We start from the raw sequence: 20,998 nt of genomic DNA, 5'->3' as shown, positions 1-20,998 counted from the left end.
CCTTCTGATGGGACGTAAAGCCGTTGGTCCCAATATTATTCTTTAATAGGGCCTGATGCTACTATTACATCTAAATTGGTTATGGTATCTGCTGCTCATTATAAGATTCCAACCAGGGCCTCTTTGCCCTAGAAAAGTGGGGTTATTGGTTCGAATCCCACCCAATTAGTATGCCTGTGGACTTCAACCAGTTGCCAAACCTCAATCTGTGGCATATTTTGAATTGATACCATAAAGGTTTTTACTGTTTTTAAAAAGATTTTTTTTTTTTTACATGAATGCAGAAATTTACTGGTGTGTCATCACGTGTATCAAAAATGGCATTTGTTTATTCTATAATTCCCTAAATAATCGCCAATTGACGCTTCTGCGAGTATGAAACACTGTTAACAAATTTACTTTTCTACATTGCCACTCTGAATCTTCTTAAAGTTCTGCATGGCACAACAATGAAAGCTTAAAGGGTCATAGATTGGGTTTTGTCAACATAATGATGATTTACAAGCCAAACTATCGATAAAGATTCAACAAAGTCTCATGTGAAAGTTTTGGCTGATTACACTTTGTGCTTGTTGAGAAAACAGCAAACTGGAAACTGTCACAGTAATTTCATCAAGAATGTTGAATCCGTCTGGGCCTAATTTTATGGCTCTGCTTAACGTAAGCTCAGAATCGGTGCTTATGGAAGCAGGGAATTCTGTGCTTAAGCGGCAAGCGTATTTCACGGGTTAGCGGCGTATTTTGGCTTCTGTGCGTGCGTACTCCACATTAATAGGCATTCTATGCTTACAAGGCTAGTGCAGAAATCCGGCGCGTGCTTGAAGCGGGGAAATGTGATCGTAAGCGCAGAATTCGTAAGCGCAGAAAGTAAGTACAAGAGAAACTTTGGCTTTAAAAAAAAAAAATTAATTTTTTTCTTCTTTCCAACAACGCGAACAATATCACATGAGCATTCTTAGCCAAAGTTGTGAAATAAATTGCAAAATATTATTGTATTTATGATCAACATTGTGTAAATTGCCATTCATTGAAGTATAATTTATTATTGCCATTTGTATAATTATGATTCCATGAAAACATATTGCCTTAATTGTGTGTAACTATCTGAAATGATTAATTAAGTAACAAATCAAATCAAATGTGTGTGATTATTTGTTATATTTATAAAACACAATTTGTGTTAAATCCATGCCAAATATTTGATAATTTATTAATTTATACAAGTGTGATTAAGAACATCTATTGCAAAATGAATATCAGTACTTAAGTCTTATTGTAAATTAAACCAAAACCTATATCTGACAAATAGGCAAGTTGCATTTTTATGCCAAGTTGCTATTGGATTTTACCAAAAATTATGCCTTGACTTTCAGAATGTTTTTATTGTTTGCACAATGAAGTTAAAATGAGATGTAGATTTGCGGTGACACCCTTCTTTAAAAGTTTAATTACTCTAAACAAAAGTGACAAGCCAAACAACATGTATTTACTCTTCATAAATTTTAAATTCAATAACGGCACCCAATTTCAGATCATAATCTCAGATCATAATCTCAGATCATAATCTCACCAGCCAATGTTTAATTTTTGTTTCATCATTGACTTTTAAAAATACCAAAGACCAGCACAAAACAAAAACTATTTTAGTAAAAACTATTTTACAAAAAACATTGAATCATTCCATAAAAATTTGTGTAAAATAGGCAAAATATATTTGGGGATTGTTGTATATTTTAGCAAAAGACTTTTCTAAAAGGTTGAAATGGAGAATTTGTTTGTAAACAATATTTGTATCTATAACTCAATGGATATCTGTGTAATATTTTAGTTTTAAGAATTGTCTGAATGAGATATGTGTACATATTTTCAAACTATTAGAGAAATTTTAGATATTTGAAGTTGTGGCATATACTTGTAGAAGTTAGTATTGCTGTCAATATTTTTGTGTGAATTGTCGTAAAAAGAAAACGAAAAAAATAACTGATGAATTGTCGTGCTTAACATCACAAAAAGAAGAAATGTTGATCTAGGTTCGGCCGGAAGACATCTTCTGTAGCTTTAAAACAACCCCAGATAATTAACTTTAAAAGAGGGTGTCAATTTGAGTTGTGTGATGCCCTAATTTTCTGTTAAATGGTTTCCATTTTCATAAAGATCTTTTGCCAAATGAGTAGATCACAAAAACTGAATTTTGTCAAGCTCATCTTTACTTTACACTGATTGAATTCAATATTATGTAGACTTAGATACCAAATGTTTACACTCAATTCATTTATTGCGTTTTCCAATATATGGCCATTTAAGTTCAATTTGAAAGAGTCTCTACAACATTAACCGCTTGTACATTATGCATTTTTTCTCTAACTGTAGCCCTTTTTTTAGCTAATTTCTTTCCTTAACATTTTCAGTTATAAACAAAGGCGTTTTAGAGAATTGAGACACGCGCCCAATTTCATAAAGCCTGTAAGCCCTCAAACTTGCTAAGCACAGAATAGTATTTTTGCTTACGATGAAATTTGTCAAACAGTATTTTATGCTTAAAGACACTGGACACTATTGTATAATGTCAAAGATCAGTCTTCTCACTTGGTGTATCTGAACATATGCATAAAATAGCAAACCTATGAAAATTTGAGCTCAATTGGTCTTCGAAGTTGCGAGTTAATAATGAAAGACGTTGTGTGCTTTCAGACTCTTGATTTCGAGACCTCAAATTCTAAATCTGAGGTATCAGAGGGAGCCGTTTCTCACTATGTTATATACCATCAACCTTTCCCCATTACTCGTTACCAAGTAAGGTTTTATGCTGAGAATTATTTTGAAATTACCAATAGTGTCCGCTGCCTTTAACAGCTTTATAAAATTTGACCGTGGAAGGACCAGTTTTATTTGGTGGCGTGGTTACTGGATGCACTTTGTTGCTGCACACCGTTTCTAACAGTCCCCCCACAGTGGTTTTGGGGGACCAAAAGCTGCTTCTTATATCGCAAGTTGTCACAACTCTCTCAATACACAGCTATAATGCCAAGCTTTCATTTGATAATAGCTACCTCTGTTTGTAATGTTTTTTTTAACAACTAATAACGTACCACTTGTATTATGAGTGTCATGTGTGGTACCCAAACTTTTCGACCCTGCTTTAAAGGCAGTGGACACTATTGGTAATTATTCAAAATAGTTATCAGCATAAAACCTCATTTGGTAGTGAGTAATGGGGAGAGGTTGATGGTATAAAACATTGTGAGAAACGGCTCCCTCTGAAGTGACGTAGTTTTCGAGAAAGAAGTGATTTTCCATGAATTTGATTTCGAGACCTCAGATTTAGAATTTGAGGTCCCTTAATCAAGCATCTGAACGCACACAACTTGGTGTGACAAGGGTGTTATTTTGCTTTCATAGTTATCTCGCATCTCCGACGACCAATCAAGCTCAACTTTTCACAGGTTTGTTATTTTATGCATGTGTTGAGATACACCAAGTGAGAAGACTGGTCTTTGACAATTAATTGCCAATAGTGTCCACTGTCTTTAAGGCACTTAAAGGCACTGTTTATCATTGTCAAAAGTGGGTTTTCTTTCTTTAAGTACCACCCTGTGGTTCTTATTCATTGGGTTTAAAGACAGTGGACACTTTTGGTAATTGTCAAAGACCAGTCTTCTCACTTGATGTATCTCAACATAAGCATAAAATAACAAACCTGTGAAAATTTGAACTCAATTGGTCGGCTAAGTTGTGAGAGAATAATGGAAGAAAAAACACCCAAGGTGCACAAGTTGTGTGCTTTCAGATGCTTGAATTCAAGACCTTAGCTAAGGTCTAGAATTCAATTAAAATATTTTAGTTACTTCAGAGGGAGCTGTTTCTCACAATGTTTTATACTATCAACAGCTCCCTATTGCTCGTACCAAGTAAGTTTTTATGCTACAATTGTTTTGAGTAATTACCAATAGTGTCCAGTGACTAAACAAGACGCAGGTAAAATGCCCGAGGGGTGTTGTTGCATATATAGGTATAACACATTCTTATTGTCTTAAATACTATTTTGTTTTTGAAAGAAAACACATTTTGGAATCATCTTTAAATTGTACAGTTTATTGGTTTTAAAACTCGGTTTAATTGTAATTTAACAATCCGCCATAATGCTGCTTGTACTTTCCAGAATTTCAAATACAATGAAATAACCGTGATTTTTAAGAATCAATTGTCTGCATTTTTTAAACAAAGGGCAGCAAATAATATCTGATTAATTTAAAAATATGATCACACTTCTGGTGATTCATGATTCGTACGATATGTAAAAGAGATAATCTATTTTGATACGACCGTGCCACATTATTGTTACTATTGTGTGCAATAAAACAAATTTTGCAGCCAAATAGTCTGAGTTTTGCTTTGAAATAATATATTCTGCATTATATACAGCTACATGTATAACCGTGGAGGAAGGAAGAGAAGGAGCTCGAACGACCCGCAAAACCGCAGAGTAACAAAAGAATACCCTGACAATGCCCCTGTCTGACCAGTGGAAAAAGATAGGAGACCTCCAGCTGGATGGCCGATTAACGAGCAGGACTAGATCTCTTTGTACAGAACGTGCGGTACCGCGCACGCGCAAACTCACATACGCCAGGTCACCCATTGTCTGTATAAGGTATGTGGGTGATTACGACCGCGGTACCACGGGTTCGACTTTTGAAGCCCCTTCGTTCGAGCTACTTCTCTTCCTTCCTCCATGGTATAACTGAGTTCAAATTAAATCTTTTTAAAAGAGTTAGAAAATGTACATGGAATTTATATATAAAAAAAATAACTGAATCTGTGATAAAAAATAATAGGTTTGGAAAGTAAGAACATTGCAAACATCTTATAATTGCATGTAATTCATCTTAAGAAAGACCAGGAGAGATAAAAACTGATCTCCTTAAGTTATTGAGACCTCTTTGCACTTGGTGGGAACAAAAATAAAGTAAAATTCAAACTGAAACAGGATTTTTGTTTAAACCCGACTGTTAAAGGGTCTATGTACTTTTTGTAGGACAAACAAACACAGTAGGACAAACAAACACAATGTCCACAGAATTACATCAAACAGCCAATAAAGGATGATCTCAAATATATAGATATTACAGTTTTCTAACAGCTGCAGTCCATCCACGAAACATAAAAAATATAACGAGTCTCTTACCTCACGTTAAAACATGGTAAAAATGGGTTTTCTCCAGAACGCTCCGAGCCAAATTTCTGAAAAACGTGGGGGTCAAACAAACCCGGGCGACAAAGGAATCGTGTCGTCAGTGGCGGCTATTTAGGGTGGAAATGCCAAAGCTGGAGAACTGTGTTCAAAACCAATAGGGGAAATTCGTCACTGGCGTCCAGGGCCATTATAATAGATGAGCCGTTTTTGACTCTGGGCTGAAAAAGCCGCGCGGCCGGTGTGCATTTTTGACTCGAGATATTTACATGTATTACTTAATGCAAATTTTAAGAGTAAAATGGTTATTAACCGATATCTCCGTTGTCTATTTGACCATAAAAAGGTAATAGTTCACATATTGAGATAATCCTTTATTGGCTCTTTAAACTTACATAGTTTGCAGCTAATGATAGCAGAAAGCTTCCCTGAAAATATTACTTGCTGAGGTACTGTAGTTTTTATGAAATGATTAAAACAATGTCATGAAAATAATTTTAGCCTCAGTAATCATGAGACGAACATTATTTTAGCGTGTAAAAACTATTTTCATTACATTGTTTTACTCATTTCTCAAAAACTACAGCACCTCATCAATTAATATTTTAAGGTAGGACCTATGCTTTCTACTATCATTATCTTCAAACGGTGTAAGTTGAATGTAAATCTGTGGACATTGTGTTTTGTATTACAAACAGTACCCAAATTCTTTAAAACTTTATGTTAAAGTTGAATACGAACAGGAAACCTACGGTAAATTCACATGGCGATTTTCATTATAATCGTTATATTAAACATTTACCCAATAAATAAACGGTACAAAACACTTCGCTTGAAAGACGACTGGTATTGCCATAGTCCACTTGATAAAAACTTTTACAGAAAGAAGACCAGGGCCCAATTTCATAGTGCTGCTTAACAGTAAGCAATTTTGTGTGCTTACTGTAGCCGAAAAATTTGCTCAAGCCTTAGCAGATTTCACAGGTAAATTTTTCGTGTTTACCGTGGATTTGCATGTGACATCATTTATTTTTGTGCGGTAAGCACCGGAAGGTTAGCATGCCTTTTCGTGTGCTTACGGTTAGCAGCGCTATGAAATAGAAATTTCACAGCAAGCACAAAATCGGCCGCTTAGCAGCGCTATGAAATTGGGCCCTGCTTTTAAATCTTAGGAACAAAACATAATGCATTCTGCTCTTATAATACATATAAAAAGGTACTGTTAATTTGCTAGACTTGTTATACTTCTTAAGATGCCGTGAGCAAAATTGTTTCTTCTTCTAGAAACTAGCTTAAAAATGCTAGGACAAGTACAAAAAGCATACAAGTGTAAATCTTGTACATGTAGGCTATTATCCTGCTACTGGTAAAACACTTTTTAAGGACAAGATATCCATAAATCAAAGAAGGACCCAATGGTGGTATAAAAGTTGGTACTTTCTCAAGAAAATTTCTTTCCCAGTTCTTTCACATTGTACGAGTTGGAAACGCGGGCCCAAACAACCATCGTTTATCATTGTCAAAACTGGGTTTTCCTTCTTTTTACACCACCCTGTAGTTCTTTAATCTTTAATCAAGATATCCTCAATAAAAAAGCAGAACGAAGACTAAGCCCTGGAGGCCACTACCATCACCATCAAGACGAAGCAGCTATTTGTTTCTACAAACTAATTCTCTGTGAACCAAAACATGGTACTACATGTACTGGCACACCGCATAAAACCACTTAACTTTTATAGTTTTTTTATGAGAGAAGGCCACGTCCGACCGCTTCAAGGTACGGGCTACACTTAACTGATTTCAGCTACCGACCCAAATCAACTGCCACCATGGGCACTGACTTGCCACCCACCCACTCCTGGAGCCGAAACTGGGTATCCACCTTCACAGTTCCCATGGATGTAGGAATGGGTGTCATCCACTTAACTAGGAGCTTGGCTGGTAGAGCCGAATTCACTACCTTCCCGACTTTTAACGCAGCAATTATGGCTAAGCGGGCACAAGTCTCATGACCGGGAATCGAACCCACACTCTGCTGCTGACAACACCAGGGGCGGATTGCACCAAGTCTTTAATAATAGACCGATTGCAATAGCGCGGTCTATAATTATAGCCAGTCTTAAATCTTAAGCCTACTCTGAGCTGGCTATAATCGGTCTTTGTTTTGGTTTTTAAAGATGGCGCTGCATTTGTTAGTTGTAGATGATTTGATACAAAGAGCTCTAGGATGAGATTGTATTTTAGAAATAGATTACACCCATGGGAGGCATTGTGATGATGATCAATGTGATTGTATCGTAAATGTATGTTCCCATAAGTAAAAATGATACAACTCACAGATATGACATCCGATGATTTAAACCCAAAGCAATAAGAACGATGCCGTACCGCCAGCGCGAACATTTGTTCGTATTTCATTACTTTTCACCGACTTATCTAAGACCGGCTTATTGCAACAGGCTTAATGACTGACTAAAAGCTAAGAGCGTCTAAGGCAGATAGCCGACTATAACTGACTGGTCTTGCACTGCTGACTAAGACCGTTTTATTGCAATCCGCTCCAGAGCTTGGGTCCTGTGAACTAGACCACTCGACCACAACACCCCACAACTGTATTTGCAAGTACTATACTTATTATAGTTGAAAGTGTTTAAAACCCTCATGAATAATAATACTAATAACAGATCGTATGCGCTACCAATGTTTACATGTGATCATGTGACCTATAGTGGGTATAGAAAAAACACAGCTACACAGTAAAAACATGGGAAGACTCGTACCGATGGACCATAATTGGCTGTATTTAAAAAAAATAACACCGTGAACTAAAAACGGACCCCTTTTTACTAAGTAGAATATTGTGACATTGGTTTAAATCACATTTGCTATCTGGCATTCCCAGTATTCTACTACAAAAGAGGTTTCTTTTGAGAGTATGGTTAGACTACGTAAATTACTGAGGTTTGAGCGAGCTCACGCGCCGTGGATTTTGCATTGCGCACAGCATGAAGCTGGGCTGTGATAAGGGAGATCGCGAAGTTGTTCGACTCATAGCTACAGCTACCCCTTCTATCAAATATTTTGAGGGTGAAAATAAAGGGATTTGCAGCTTCTCAATGAGATTTTTATTTAAAATATTGGCAGCAAAATATTGGCCCGCTCGTCCATCCCTCCAAAGAAACAGCCGGCAAAATCTTCAATGGTGTTGCGCAGTCATAGTCGTCAAGGCGCCAGTGGCGTACGACGTTGATTGATTGATTGAGCAAAATCATTACCATGAGGGCAATGTAAAACCACACTTTCCGTGCACAAACACATGACATCGTGTGAACTCTTCTTGGAATTTCCTGTTTTGTGGAACTGCGTTTACCCATTACTGGCATTGTTCAGCCACCGGTAAGGTCTCTTGTTACAAACTCCGGAATATTCTTCAGTGATTTTGAGAATTTAGTTCCTTTTTGAGCCAAATATTGCAACAGTAATCATGTCTTTTTAACGCACGTTTATATGCAGTACGCCGTGGTTGTTTACATCCATTACCTACTATAGGTCACATGACGCACGAACGCAATCGATCTACTGTGGCATCTCATATAAATGTAGCATACATGTCCGTCACTCAGTGCCGCTCCTGGCGTGGTAACATACAGTATTTCCTACACGATTTGGGACTACGTTTTTGAATTATGAGACCTAATCCTAAGATAGCACCATGTTATGGTTTACAAGGTCTGAAGGTGCTGTGGCGCAATTTGCTGCTGATCAGACCAGGAACACTGGGACAAGAATGTCTTGGAGAACTTGCAGATGCTGTCGAAACGATGAAAACTTTGCAACTTACCGCTGAGTTACCTGTCACCAAGTATCAAACTCTCTGTCAGGAGATTGTAGAAACTTCTGAAGGTTTCAGTGGAGGAGCCCTTAGCGACTTGCTCTGCTTCGGTGGGAAAGATGCACCGATTGAGAAGGGTCTTTAGCTCCTCTTCTATCCGTGCTGGTGGGTGGCGAAGCAGTCCGGGATTGCCCAACGTCTGTTGGAACACGTCTGCGCAGATCGCCTGGATGAGAAAAATCACACAAAGTGGAAATTGCTCGTTAATAAAGGCATAATACAGGATAGGTTGAAGGATGAAAAACCTCAAATCAAATTTTCATTTCAAAATTTACCCAGTCAGTTTCCCTTGTGGTTTATATTGATATCTGAAACAAAAAGTCGCATCCCCTTAAGGTGATCCCCTCGCTGCCGCTTCCCAGGTTGTATCGTAATTTGGGTGTGATCTCTGGCTACACGGCAGTTAACGGTTGTATGGCTTCTGACTGGCACCCCGAACAAAGATATTGACAAAATAGGGACACCTTGGTAGAGCGCCGGCACGTTAATCCGGAGGTCGTTGGTTCGAATCCCACTCTAGTCAATTCTTTGTTCAACCCCCAAAATCAGTTGTTTAATTGTTTAATTTGAATGGCTTCTGACAGGCACCCCCCGAACAAAGATATTGACAAAATTGGGAGACCACCAACATAGGGCTAGATAGCTCAGTTGGTAGAGCGTCGGCACGTTAAACCGGAGGTCGTTGGTTCAAATCCCGCTCTAGTCAATTTTTCTTTGTTCGAACCAAAATCAATTGTTTAATTTGAGTCTGAAAACTTTTAAAAGAAGTTCATATAAGAACCATTTTTTTCTGGGAAATATTTCCCAGTCGTATTTGAGAAAAGTGTGCTTGAAATGAGAACCTGGAATTTCAAGTTTAAGAGGGCAAGGCCATTTTCATTTTGGACACTTCTCTATTGGAAAATCTTGTGGTCTGTGGGAAACTTTTGAAGTGGCACCAAGATCAAGGCAACAGAGGTCATGGCAGGCCCCTTTAACAATAGACCGATCTAGTAGGCTCCGCCCACGACGCACGTGTGAGCGGCAAGAACATGTGAGCCTCTCCAATGCCTTTCTGCACAACTCTGCCGCGCGCGCCAAGCATATGCGCACGCATGTCGGACCTTAGTGTCGGACCTTCGTTGTGTTGTGATTGGTCAATACTTAATGGGGCGGAGCTTAATGGATTGGTCTATTCCAGGCCTGTTTAACAATTTAAAACTTTAACAAACACTTTTACACTCTCAATAAGCGAATGTTACATAAATGTTCGGAGTCAAATGCAAGCACTGTAGGAATTCTCTTAAGCAATGAGGTCAAATGTCAAACGTAAGTTCCACAATATCCCAACCTCATAGAATGGCGTACATTTTAACCAAGATCAAAAAGCATGAATACATTTACGCTACTGGTACCTGAAAGTTATTGTTTTTCCTCTGTCTTGTGCATTTCTCGGTCGCAACATCACAGACGCCATGACAGTCAAAAAAGTCACAGTCTTTGTGTTCCGAACACTTGGGCTGCTCCAGGAAATTCCCCATGACGGTGTCGAAGAAGCTAATATCAATGTCCACTGCTTTCACTTGAAAGTCTACAATACCAAAGTTTTCTGGTTTGACGTCGCATAAATGTAGTGTTTCTCTGAAATCGGACTCAGTACCTTTGACAATGTCGAGTAAATCTTTGGCAACTTTGACGCGTCGTTCCCAGCTGGCCGACTCGATTCGCTGGGACAAACTCTGCGCATCGGAACGATAAATAACACCCGGTGGCACGTACTCCTCCACGTAGAAGTGCCCGCATGCTCCGTAGATCTTCGGGAAGTATGACGTACCTTGAAAAAACATGAAGAACGTATACTCGTCCTGCTGGAGAAGGGTCCAGAGACTGTTCATCTGCGACTTGTCGAGAATTCTGGAGGAGCGTTTGGACTGAGACAGCAACCTGTCTAGCACCTGATCGTTGGTCAGGTCTAGTTTGATCCCAAAAACAGACTGAACGTGGTTGAACACGAACAACCGAAACGACTCTTGAGACATGAAGCGCTGATCCAACGATCCGCTGTCATCGTCTAATGCTCCCTTGTAGATTGGGTCGTAATCGGTAATCTTGGCATGGCGGGATTTAAGGACGACTCGACGATTGCCTAATTGAGCCTGGATGACCTTTTTGCCCCCGAATCGATTGAAGCAAGTCTCGTACTGGAACTTGTTCGAGTTGCACAGGTCGTTGCAGAGATTTCCGTCAATCTTGTTGCTCTCGTACAAATCACACTGTGAAACAAAGACAATCAAAAAGTAGAAATGAGACAAATAACCCCAAATATGTATTTCTTGATTTGCAAGTTGGTTTCTTTTTATTTTCCTTACTTAGATACCATTCAGTTCATAATAAAACAAAAAGGTTGTGGCAGGATACAAATATTTTTACAAGGCATTATTCCAGTCACTGCAGATCCGGGACAAAAAATAAGTTGATTTTTCACGTACCACATCCTGAACCATATCAATGGAGTCTTGCTGGGTGCATTTTTTGTTGTTGATCGTCTGGCTGATATACAACAAGTAAATCCCAAAGATGAGCGGGATCAGAAGCAACAGACGACATTTTAACAGTCTGGATAATCTGACCATCACTGCTGAATTGTCTTTTCCTCTATCTGCTATCTAGTATCTGCCCCTGACATAGTCACTGCAACTGTAAAGAAACGGAAAGTAAAATGATAGAAAATGTCACCACTAAGGAACTTGATTGCAATAAATAGGGTCACCCTCAAGCTCGATTCATTCTTCCTGCGAATGCGAATGCGATGCAAATTCGATGTGAATTTGACATCACAACTCTGCTGTCGCTGCGATAGTCGCAAGAGAGTTGAGCATTAACTCAACCCCTGCGAATAATTCATGAAGTATAAACTATAAGTTTGATCCGCTATCATCACCACAAAATATGATAATAATAATTTGGGGGGCTAATCATCCTTACTCGCAACTAAGAGCTGAATTGCGTAGGACACGGCTACAAAGTGTTCAAGAAGCAGGCATGCAAGGGCGCCTTTGGCTGCCAGCCACATCAACCTATTATGACCACGGAGCACAGCCAGGAACGAAAGTGTTTGAGGGAGGAAAAACCGGATGGTCTGGAAAACCCTTGTGGCACAGCAGAGAACCAACCCATACACAATACCCATACCCATACACAATCCCAGAATGGAACCTGATACTGGACTGATATGAAAGAGACGGCGAATTTAAAATACTTCAAAACCAGACTTGACGCCATAAACCTCGGAAATCTAACGCAAAAAGCCCATTTCAAAATCTAGGAAGCCTGCACGAGCATGCATGACAAACTGTTTGTTTAAAAAGCCTTCCAAGGCGTTTTCATGCAGTATAATTTCTGAAGATTCTGAAGATTCAACGCACAACTCAACTCACATACTGCCCCGGCCGGGTGCCCCGGCCGATGAGAGGCAAGCGCTTTACGCACACGCCAACCAAGCCACCAAAGGAAACGATAGCAGAATGAACCTAGTAGTTCATCGTTCAAGGAGTAGGGTCACCCTAGAAGAACTAGATAGTAGAATTATGAGGCTCGGCTGCTATCATGGAGACAATATATTGTCTCCAAATTTGTTTCATGGAGATCCAAAAGTGAACAAGTAGAATCCAAAATTCTACTAGCAGAAATTTTTGGAATTTGGGTTGTCCACTTTTTGACTGCCACTCACTGGCAAAAAATAAATTCCAAATTTCTGCTAGCAGAAAATGAAGATTTTGAAAAAATGGTTATTTCTTGAAAGTAAATTCTCATTTTCTACTGTCAAAAACTTGGAAAATTGCTTTGTCCACTTTTGGTCCTCTATAACAAAACTCTTGTTCTTGGAGTAAGAAGAATAGTAAAAACATCGCCACTTAGGAACTAGATTGCAATAAATAACTTTATTTATTGCAATCAAGTTCCTAAGTGGTGATGTTTTTACTGACCCACTCCTAAAACTATCAATGAGGTTTGTTCTGCTAGCTATCAATCATGGATTACGTGTACAATTTAGCGGAACAAACCTTGATAGTTCTTGGATCAGGATGAACCTAGCTAGAGCCAGTATTACCAGAGGCGTACTCCTAGAACTACGAGGTTCGTTCGGCTATGGTCGCCGTGAACGAACCTCATAGTCATAGTTCTAGGAGTAACAGAGGCACTGCATTTAAAATTAAGGGCTCTACACTTATATTCTCAAAAAAGAATACAGCGCCCTAACCCTGTGGTTAGACCGCAGCAATCACAAATTGTGGGGTTCTACTTCTAGAAACGATAAGTCACATTGCAGCAATAACAAACACGAACGATATTCACGACGACACAAAGAACGCATTATATTGGTTGAATTGCTTAACACGCAAAATACGCCCATACGCTCATTCAACCTTGACCTAGTAAAGAGTGTACTCTCATGACTCATGTTTGTTGCAGTTCATACATCATAATAAAAATAAAGTAAGCAATTTTAAGTAAAAAGAAATTAACTCAATGTTTGTACTGAGTGAGAGACAGATTTCCACTCCAGTCTTTTGCACAGTCATGACAGTTGTCAGTAGTCAACAGACTACATAATGCAGTCGTCGCCACTGCCAGTACATCTGTGAACATCATGCGGTAACCCTTCTTCTAAGGTAAGAAAAAAATTCAGTGGTTTTGGAGTTAATTAACGGCGGATAAATTGGTGGCGACGTCCGGAAGATTATCCTACATGCCTACACCATAATACAACAAACCGCCAAACCTTACCTGTGCTGTATACGGAAACGTTCGTTTCCGATTATTTATGTGTAAAGTCTAGTCATAACATCCATTAAAAAGGAACTTACCGACTGCTTTAATATATTTATAGAAGAGCGCCACCAAGTGACTTGATTTTTGCTAGACTTGGCTCAAGTCACCAGTCGTAACTACATTTTGGCGACGCGTTATGCCCAGGGACCTCTCGCATGAGAAACGGGACTTGAATCAAGTCTAGGTTTTTGCAAGCAGACTCTGTTCGGTTGTATGAGTCCACGCCTCCCCCCTCCCGCACACAAAACAAAAGAGACAGAAAAAACAGTTTTTGTTCACAAAAATACAGTTTATTTGGGTAGGTGTTATTTTGTACGAGGGTTCGACACAGGGAAATTTGTTTCCTCGACTACTGAGAACAATTCAAGGAAGATTAACTTTTTCTATTTTCAAAATATCACACTGAGTCAGTCCATGATTGCCAATTATTACTTTAGGTTGTTACCAAATATATCTTTTATCTTAAAGAATTTTTTTGGTTTACTTTGACAGCCTCGAAGACGTACACTTTAGTACAAATAATTGTTAAGCTGAAAATGAATAAAAATACTTTTAATGACAATGAATGAATTTGTTTCACTATAAAATAAAATTAGCATAATTATATTCGTTCAAAATTCCCTACAGAAAATCTCAACCAAAGATCTATGCATAATCTGAATGATGGGTACCATAACGATTTAAAACTAAGATACTTGAACTCTTGCAAAAAAAACCCAATGATTTACTATCCCATAAAAACATTGCAAGATACATTAAATATAATACAAAAATCTTAGCTTTGACAATTGACAATCTTACAAAAATATACACATAGGCCTACCACTTTAAAGATAAGGTCAACACACAAAAATGTATACAAATTTATCTGAAGATAATTGTATACCAAAATCTCAAGATATCTGAGGTAGGTGAAACATACCGTTTCTTTAAAGCCATTATACACTTTCGGTTCAGAAAAAAAAAGATTTTCGAATAATTTACAGGGTTTACACAAGGTAATGGTGAAAGACTTCTCTTGAAATATTGTTCCATGAAATGCTTTACTTTTTGAGAAAACATTAAAACAATATTAATTCTCATTAGCGAGAATTACTGATTTATTTTAAACACATGTCATGACCTGGCGAAACGTGCGGAAACAAGAGTGGGTTTTCCTGTTATTTTCTCCCGACTCCAATGACTGATTGAGCCTAAATTTTCACAGGTTTATTTTATATATAATATACTATGGACAATACTGTTTACCGAAAGTGTATAATGACCTTAAAGACATGGACACTATTGGTAATTGTCAAAGACAAGTCTTCTCACTTTGTGTATCTCAACATAGCATAAAATAATAAACCTGTGAACAATTTGAGCTCAATCGATTGTTCAAATCTGAGGTCTCGAAATCAAGTTCGTGGAAAGTTATTTCAAAAAAAAAAAAACAAAAAAAAAAACCGTTACTTCAGAGGGAGCCGTTTCTCACAGTGTTTTATACTATCAACAGCTCCCCATTACTCGTTACCAATTAGGGTTTTATGCTAATAACTATTTGTGAGTAATTACCAATAGTGTCCACTGCCTTTAAAAACTATTTAATATACAGAGCATGAAACACTTCACTATCGATCCCTTGCATGGCTGCCATCACTTAGGTCCAAATACCCTGATACTTCACCGAGGCAACAAAGGCGATTGCTTCCATGCCCCCTGGACATTGCCTTGATGCCCTAGAAATTTACAACTTCCTCCTAAACAAGGAGAAAATGCATTGGTGCCCTTGCCCTTTCAGAAACGTAGCATACAGGCCTTCAAATGGCAGTGTCAACCTTTCTACGCAACTCTCAGCCAGTAAAAGCTCTCTTCCTTTGACCTCAATGAGACACTGTTTAAAGACACTGGGCACTATTGGTAATTGTCAAAGACCAGTATTCTCACTTGGTGTATTTTAACATTTTGCATAAAATTAACTTAACTTTAAAAATGTGAGCTAAATTTGAACTCAATTTATCTACTATCCCTATACTATTATCATAAAAAAAGTGATTGTCATGAACAAGTCTTACTGCTCTTTAGCCTGTCCTGGAATAAGTTGATAAATGTTGTCATAATATGCTCGGGCAGTCAATCTCTGTATAGTTAGTGCACTCGCACATTACGTATTTTCATTTTGGCTGAAAACAAATTTAAGACTCAAATTAGAAAACCTTTTGTACTAAAAAATTACCACTTGGAAATGCATTTCTTAGAAAAAAATATTTTCTAAAGTATGTTCTTATGGGTTTGTCTGATCTAAACTACAGCAATCATTTTTTTTAAAACAATACTATTAACGATTAGTTAAAAAGTAAAAAAGTCAAAAGGAAGTCAAAAGTCACAAAAACATTGATATCTTTATGTGAATTAAATAATAATGTCCTTCACTTTACATTGAAAGATTCCCACAGATATATCCTTTAAAAAACATGAATCCCTGCAATTTGCATTTATTGCACAAAAAAGGACTGCCTCTTCTGAGAAGTACTGAGTCACTTTAAAGACAGTGGACACTATTGGTAATCGACAAGGTCCAGTCTTCTCACTTGGTGTATCTCAACATATTTTTATGCATAAAACAACCAACCCGGTGTGAAAATTTGAGCTCAATCGGTCATCAGAGTTGGGAGATAATAATGAAAGCAAAAACACCCTTGTCACACGGAGTTGTGTGCTTTCAGATGCTTGATTTCGAGGCCTCAAATTCTAAATCTGAGGTCTCAAAATCAAATTTGTGGAAAATTACTTCTTTCTCGAAAACTACGTCACTAGAGAGGGAGCCGTTTCTCACAATGTTTTATACTATCAACCTCTCCCAATTCTCGTTACCAAGTAAGGTTTTGTGCTAATAATTATTTTGAGTAACTACCAGTAGTGTCCAGTGCCTTTAACAAAATAAGAAGTGTGTTATGTACTTGACCATTTTCACACTCAAGCCATCCTGAAGGCCATTTGTGAGTGAAATTTCATTTTATGGTAGAGGGACTTGACTGGAAGGGCTGCCATGAATTTGTATTTTATGGTGCATATATGTAGCTTTAAATTAATTGGGGACTTTTGGGATGCTTATGTAGGTGGCAGCAGAAATCCATTGTCATCGGTAATGTGTGCTTGCTTATTACAATGAAAACTTACTTGGCTCCCAAAGTCTCCAATTTGTTTGTTTGATAAACAGAGCATGTTTAAGAATAGACTTAAGTTCTACAAAAGTTGATACATGATGCATGATGTTGGGGTGGGGGGGGGATTGCCAGAATTATTATTAAAAATTTCAGTATCGCATTTATATACTAACATTACATGCCTCATTACATTCTTACAGACATGCAACTTTATAACTGCCCCCCCCCAAAAAAAAAAAAGGGAAATGGCCGATCACACTTAACTTTTGTACAGTGCTTTTCAGTTTTCTATGGCACTGTTTTGACAAGAAAAAGAGGAAACCAGCTGATCAGCAGAAAAGTTGCATGTCTGTTCTTAAGAGGTAAACTGACAAATAAAACAATAAAAGCATCTTAGCTTGGCGCACAGGATGGGCCAATTAGCAGCCTTCTTTTGACCTCTAAACGAGGGCGCCCTACTTGGATGACACATCAGGTCTACAAGGAAAAGTCAGTTGCTTTAGATTCTTCAGGTCTTGGTGGCTTCTTTTGCACGTCGTTGGCCGATCCTCTTAAATGCTGGCTCATTGAGTGTCCGGATCATACGCAAAGTCTGGGGGTGTTCTTCTCCAAACACCTAAAGGAAACAAACACATGAATAATATCAGTGGAAAAGTAGTGCATCGTTTTAGGTTTCTTTTTATGCAAGTCGTCAGACCCACAAGGTCTGAAAGCCACTTCAAGGTTTGGGCTACAGATCAACTATTTTTCCAGGGGCCGCTGCCATCTACTTCTGGGCTGAAACAGGTTTACCCCTTTACAGTCCAAAAGGATGTAGGCTTGGGTGTCATACATCAGAGGCCTGGCTGGTAGAGCAGAAAGCACTACCTCCCCAACTTTACGAAGCAATCATGGTTAGGTGTCTTGCTTAAGTGTCACGACCGGGATTCAAATCCACACTCTGCTGATCAAACAACAGAGCTTGAATCCGGTGCCCTCACCACGAGGTCATGACATTTTGCTCGTACAATCCCACTAGATGATACCCATGCCAATGTCTTTTCGGACTGTGAAGGTGTTAACCCTGTTTTAGTCCCAGGAGCAGGTGGCAACGTGCCCCTGGTGGCAGTTGATTTGGATCAATAGCCCAAATCAAAGTGTAGCCCTCACCATGAAGCGGCCGTCTGGCCTTGTGATGTTAGACAGTCTCTCATTAAAAAAAATTTGAAGCTAAACCTATAATATCTTTAAAGGCAGTGGACACTATTGGTATTTACTCAAAATAATTATCGTCATAATTATCATCATAAAACCTTTCTTGATTACAAGTAATGGGGAGAGGTTGATAGTATAAAACATTGTGAGAAACAGCTCCCTCTGAAGTGACGTAGTTTTCGAGAAGGAGGTAATTTTTCACGAATTTGATTTTGAGACCTCAAGTTTAGAATTTGAGGTCTTGAAATCAAGCATCAGAAAGCACACAACTTTGTGTGACAAAGGTGTTTTTTTCGTTCATTATTATCTCGCAACTTCGACAACCGATTGAGCTCAAACTTATGCATATGTCAAGATACACAAACTAGGAAGACTAGTCTTTGACAATTATTAGTGTCCACTGTCTTTAATTTAATAGAAGTAAATTTTTGCATCAGGGAAAAAGAATATAATTTAGTTTTTACACTTACAACCCCCCCCCCCCCCCCCCCCGGAAAAAAATGGAAACTGTTATACCTCATGTTTCATTTACTTTAGTTTGAAAGAAGGGGTTGATTGAAGATTTTTGCTCCATTGCCAAAATTCCTGTTTCTGCTTAAAGGGTTTTTATACCTTTTGTAAATCAAGGGTTTGGCCAAGACACTAATCCCTACAAACTGTGAATGAAGACAGATGTAGGTAATATAATTTACCAGCAGAAGTTTCAGCTTCATTAGTCATACATTGTTTTCAGGAGAGTCGGGTAAACACGTTGTACTGTACATGCTAAAATAATGTTCGTCTCCTGAGACCAATATTATGTTTGTGACATTGTTTTACTTATTGTCAAAACTACCGCACCTAAGCAAGTAACATTTTAAGGGAAGCTTTCTACCATGCATCATAATGATGCTTTGTATTAATTTTGGTTTTTACACGTATATACCAATGAGTGTTGGCACTGTTCCGAGCTCGTTGAAAAATAAAATCACAGGCAGATTTTTCGGGTTGGATTAAAACCGACAACCTTTGCAATTTTAGAGCAGTGTCATGAGATGGTTTAAGCAATTAATTTAACAGCACAGTGACAAGGGGTAATAATGTTGGAAACATTTTGAGACGCCCTTTGGGTGTGACAAGTGCTTCATAAAAACTGGTAATTATTATTACTGTTAATATTATAAACTTTACCTCAGTTTTGATCTTTTTACCGAGGGAGAAGTAGTCGAAAGCATCTTCCATCTTTCCCATCTCCTCAAGAAGAATTCCTTTGTTGATGACAATACGACTTGAGAGAACACTCATCTCACCACAGACCTGATAGCTCAGCGCCTCTGCTTCACCGTACATCTGCAGGCGAAAAAAACCCAAATCATAAACAAATTAAAGATCTCATTGATATGGTGTCGCAGAGTGGGTTTGAGTAACATCGAGGAATTAAAAATTAATCGGTAACTTATGACTAGGCAAGTCAATGTAGCGGACATTGTTTAAATCTTACTCGCAAATGGCCAATTAAGACACCACTTACTTCAAGACCCTTTAGATGGCTATGGTCTGAGATCAACATCAAGGTATTAAAATTATTTGAGCTGTAAATTGTGACTAGGCAAGTCATTGTACAGGACATTGTTTAAATCTTACTCGCAAATGGCAAATTGTGACATAACTTACCTCAAGACCCTCTTGTTGGCTATCGTCTGAGATCAACATTGCCTCATTCATGATACACTCCGCCACATGAGCCTTGTCGTCCAACTGAAAAGGTGAGGAGTAAAATGATCAATTGTATATAACTTACTTCAAGACCCTTTAGTTGGCTATGGTCTGATATCAACATCGAAAAAACCTGAAATTTCAGACAATAATATTATAATCAGGGCCCAATTTCATAGCGCTGCTTAACAGTAAGCAAATTTGCGTGCTTACTGTAGCAGACAAATTTGCTTAAGCCTTAGCGTATTTCACAGGTTAGCAGAAAAATTGGGCGGCCATATTGCGTGTTTACCGTGGATTTGCATTGTGACGTCATTTATTTTCATGCGGTAAGCACCGGAAGGTTAGCATGCCTTTTCGTGTGCTTAAGGCTAGCAGCACTTTGAAATAGAAATTGCAAAGTAAGCACAAAATTGGCCGCTAAGCAGCGCTATGAAATTGGGCCCAGGTATGTGATTATTGAAAAAAAAATTAACTGTGAGCGCAAAGCGTGAGAGCTTGCAAGCCATTTACTTGCGCAAATAAAAGAACTACTCTGCAATCTGGGGCATTCTATATGCTTTAGTCTTCATATTTGTGAATTTTACATATAATTTTGTTTTTAAAGGCAGTGGACACTATTGGTAAAAATACTCAACATATTTATTAGCACAAAACATTTCTTGGTGACGAGTAATGGACAGAGGTTGATAGTATAAAACATTGTGAGAAACGGCTCCCTCTGAAGTGCCATAGTTTACGAGAAAGAAGTAATTTTCCACGAATTTGATTTCGAGACCTCAGATTAAGAACTTGAGGTCTCGAAATCAACCATCCAAACGCACACAACTTCGTGAGACAAGGGTGTTTTTTTCTGTCATCATTATTATCTCGCAAGTTTGATGACCGATTGAGCTCAAATTATATATGCATATGTTGAGATACACCAACTGTGAAGGCTATTATTTGACATTTACCAGTAGTGTCTACTGCCTTTAAATAATTAACCCCATTGATTCATGCATTGAAATAATGATGAGTTGATCAAATATATCTACACTATGCCAGCCTGCAATACAATATCATAAA

At 38.2% G+C, this 20,998-nt stretch overlaps 2 protein-coding genes across 4 annotated transcripts in view; both read right to left on the bottom strand.

The window, feature by feature from the left end:
- Positions 1–8,902: 8,902 nt before the first annotated feature.
- On the bottom strand, positions 8,903–13,930 carry LOC117288775 (divergent protein kinase domain 1C-like). 2 transcript variants are annotated; one of them, XM_033769611.1, is made up of 4 exons: positions 13,851–13,930; positions 11,552–11,759; positions 10,478–11,335; positions 8,903–9,249 (listed from the first exon to the last, which is right to left on the bottom strand). In XM_033769611.1, the coding sequence occupies exons 2-4, from the start codon at positions 11,693–11,695 to the stop codon at positions 9,040–9,042; spliced, it is 1,212 nt and encodes a 403-aa protein (XP_033625502.1). In that variant the 5' UTR covers positions 11,696–11,759; positions 13,851–13,930; the 3' UTR covers positions 8,903–9,039. The 2 variants fall into 2 exon arrangements, with proteins under 2 accessions (XP_033625502.1, XP_033625503.1); XM_033769612.1 differs by lacking the exon at positions 13,851–13,930 and adding an exon at positions 13,603–13,784.
- A 3,444-nt stretch (positions 13,931–17,374) lies between these two features.
- LOC117289696 (telomerase protein component 1-like) overlaps positions 17,375–20,998 on the bottom strand; it is a 38,412-nt gene continuing 34,788 nt past the window's right edge. For both annotated transcript variants that reach the window (XM_033770935.1, XM_033770936.1), the window contains 3 exons: positions 19,889–19,972; positions 19,406–19,564; positions 17,375–17,657 (listed from right to left, as the gene is read on the bottom strand). In XM_033770935.1, the coding sequence (XP_033626826.1) occupies positions 17,550–17,657; positions 19,406–19,564; positions 19,889–19,972 (351 nt within the window). In that variant the 3' untranslated portion in view covers positions 17,375–17,549. The remainder of the gene's footprint in view (positions 17,658–19,405; positions 19,565–19,888; positions 19,973–20,998) is intronic.

The sequence above is a fragment of the Asterias rubens genome, chromosome 4 (assembly GCF_902459465.1).
Source record: "Asterias rubens chromosome 4, eAstRub1.3, whole genome shotgun sequence".
Taxonomy (NCBI): domain Eukaryota; kingdom Metazoa; phylum Echinodermata; class Asteroidea; order Forcipulatida; family Asteriidae; genus Asterias; species Asterias rubens.
This window is presented reverse-complemented; position numbering and strand designations above follow the sequence as displayed.

Bases quoted from the DNA above. Each gene is read 5' to 3' on its own strand.
- LOC117288775 (XM_033769611.1), bottom strand. From the start codon at position 11,695: ATGGTCAGATTATCCAGACTGTTAAAATGTCGTCTGTTGCTTCTGATC. The intron at 11,336-11,551 runs GTACGTGAAAAA...TTTGTTTCACAG, and splicing joins TTGATATGGTTCAGGATGTG to TGTGATTTGTACGAGAGCAA. The intron at 9,250-10,477 runs GTACCAGTAGCG...TTTCTCATCCAG, and splicing joins GGAAAAACAATAACTTTCAG to GCGATCTGCGCAGACGTGTT.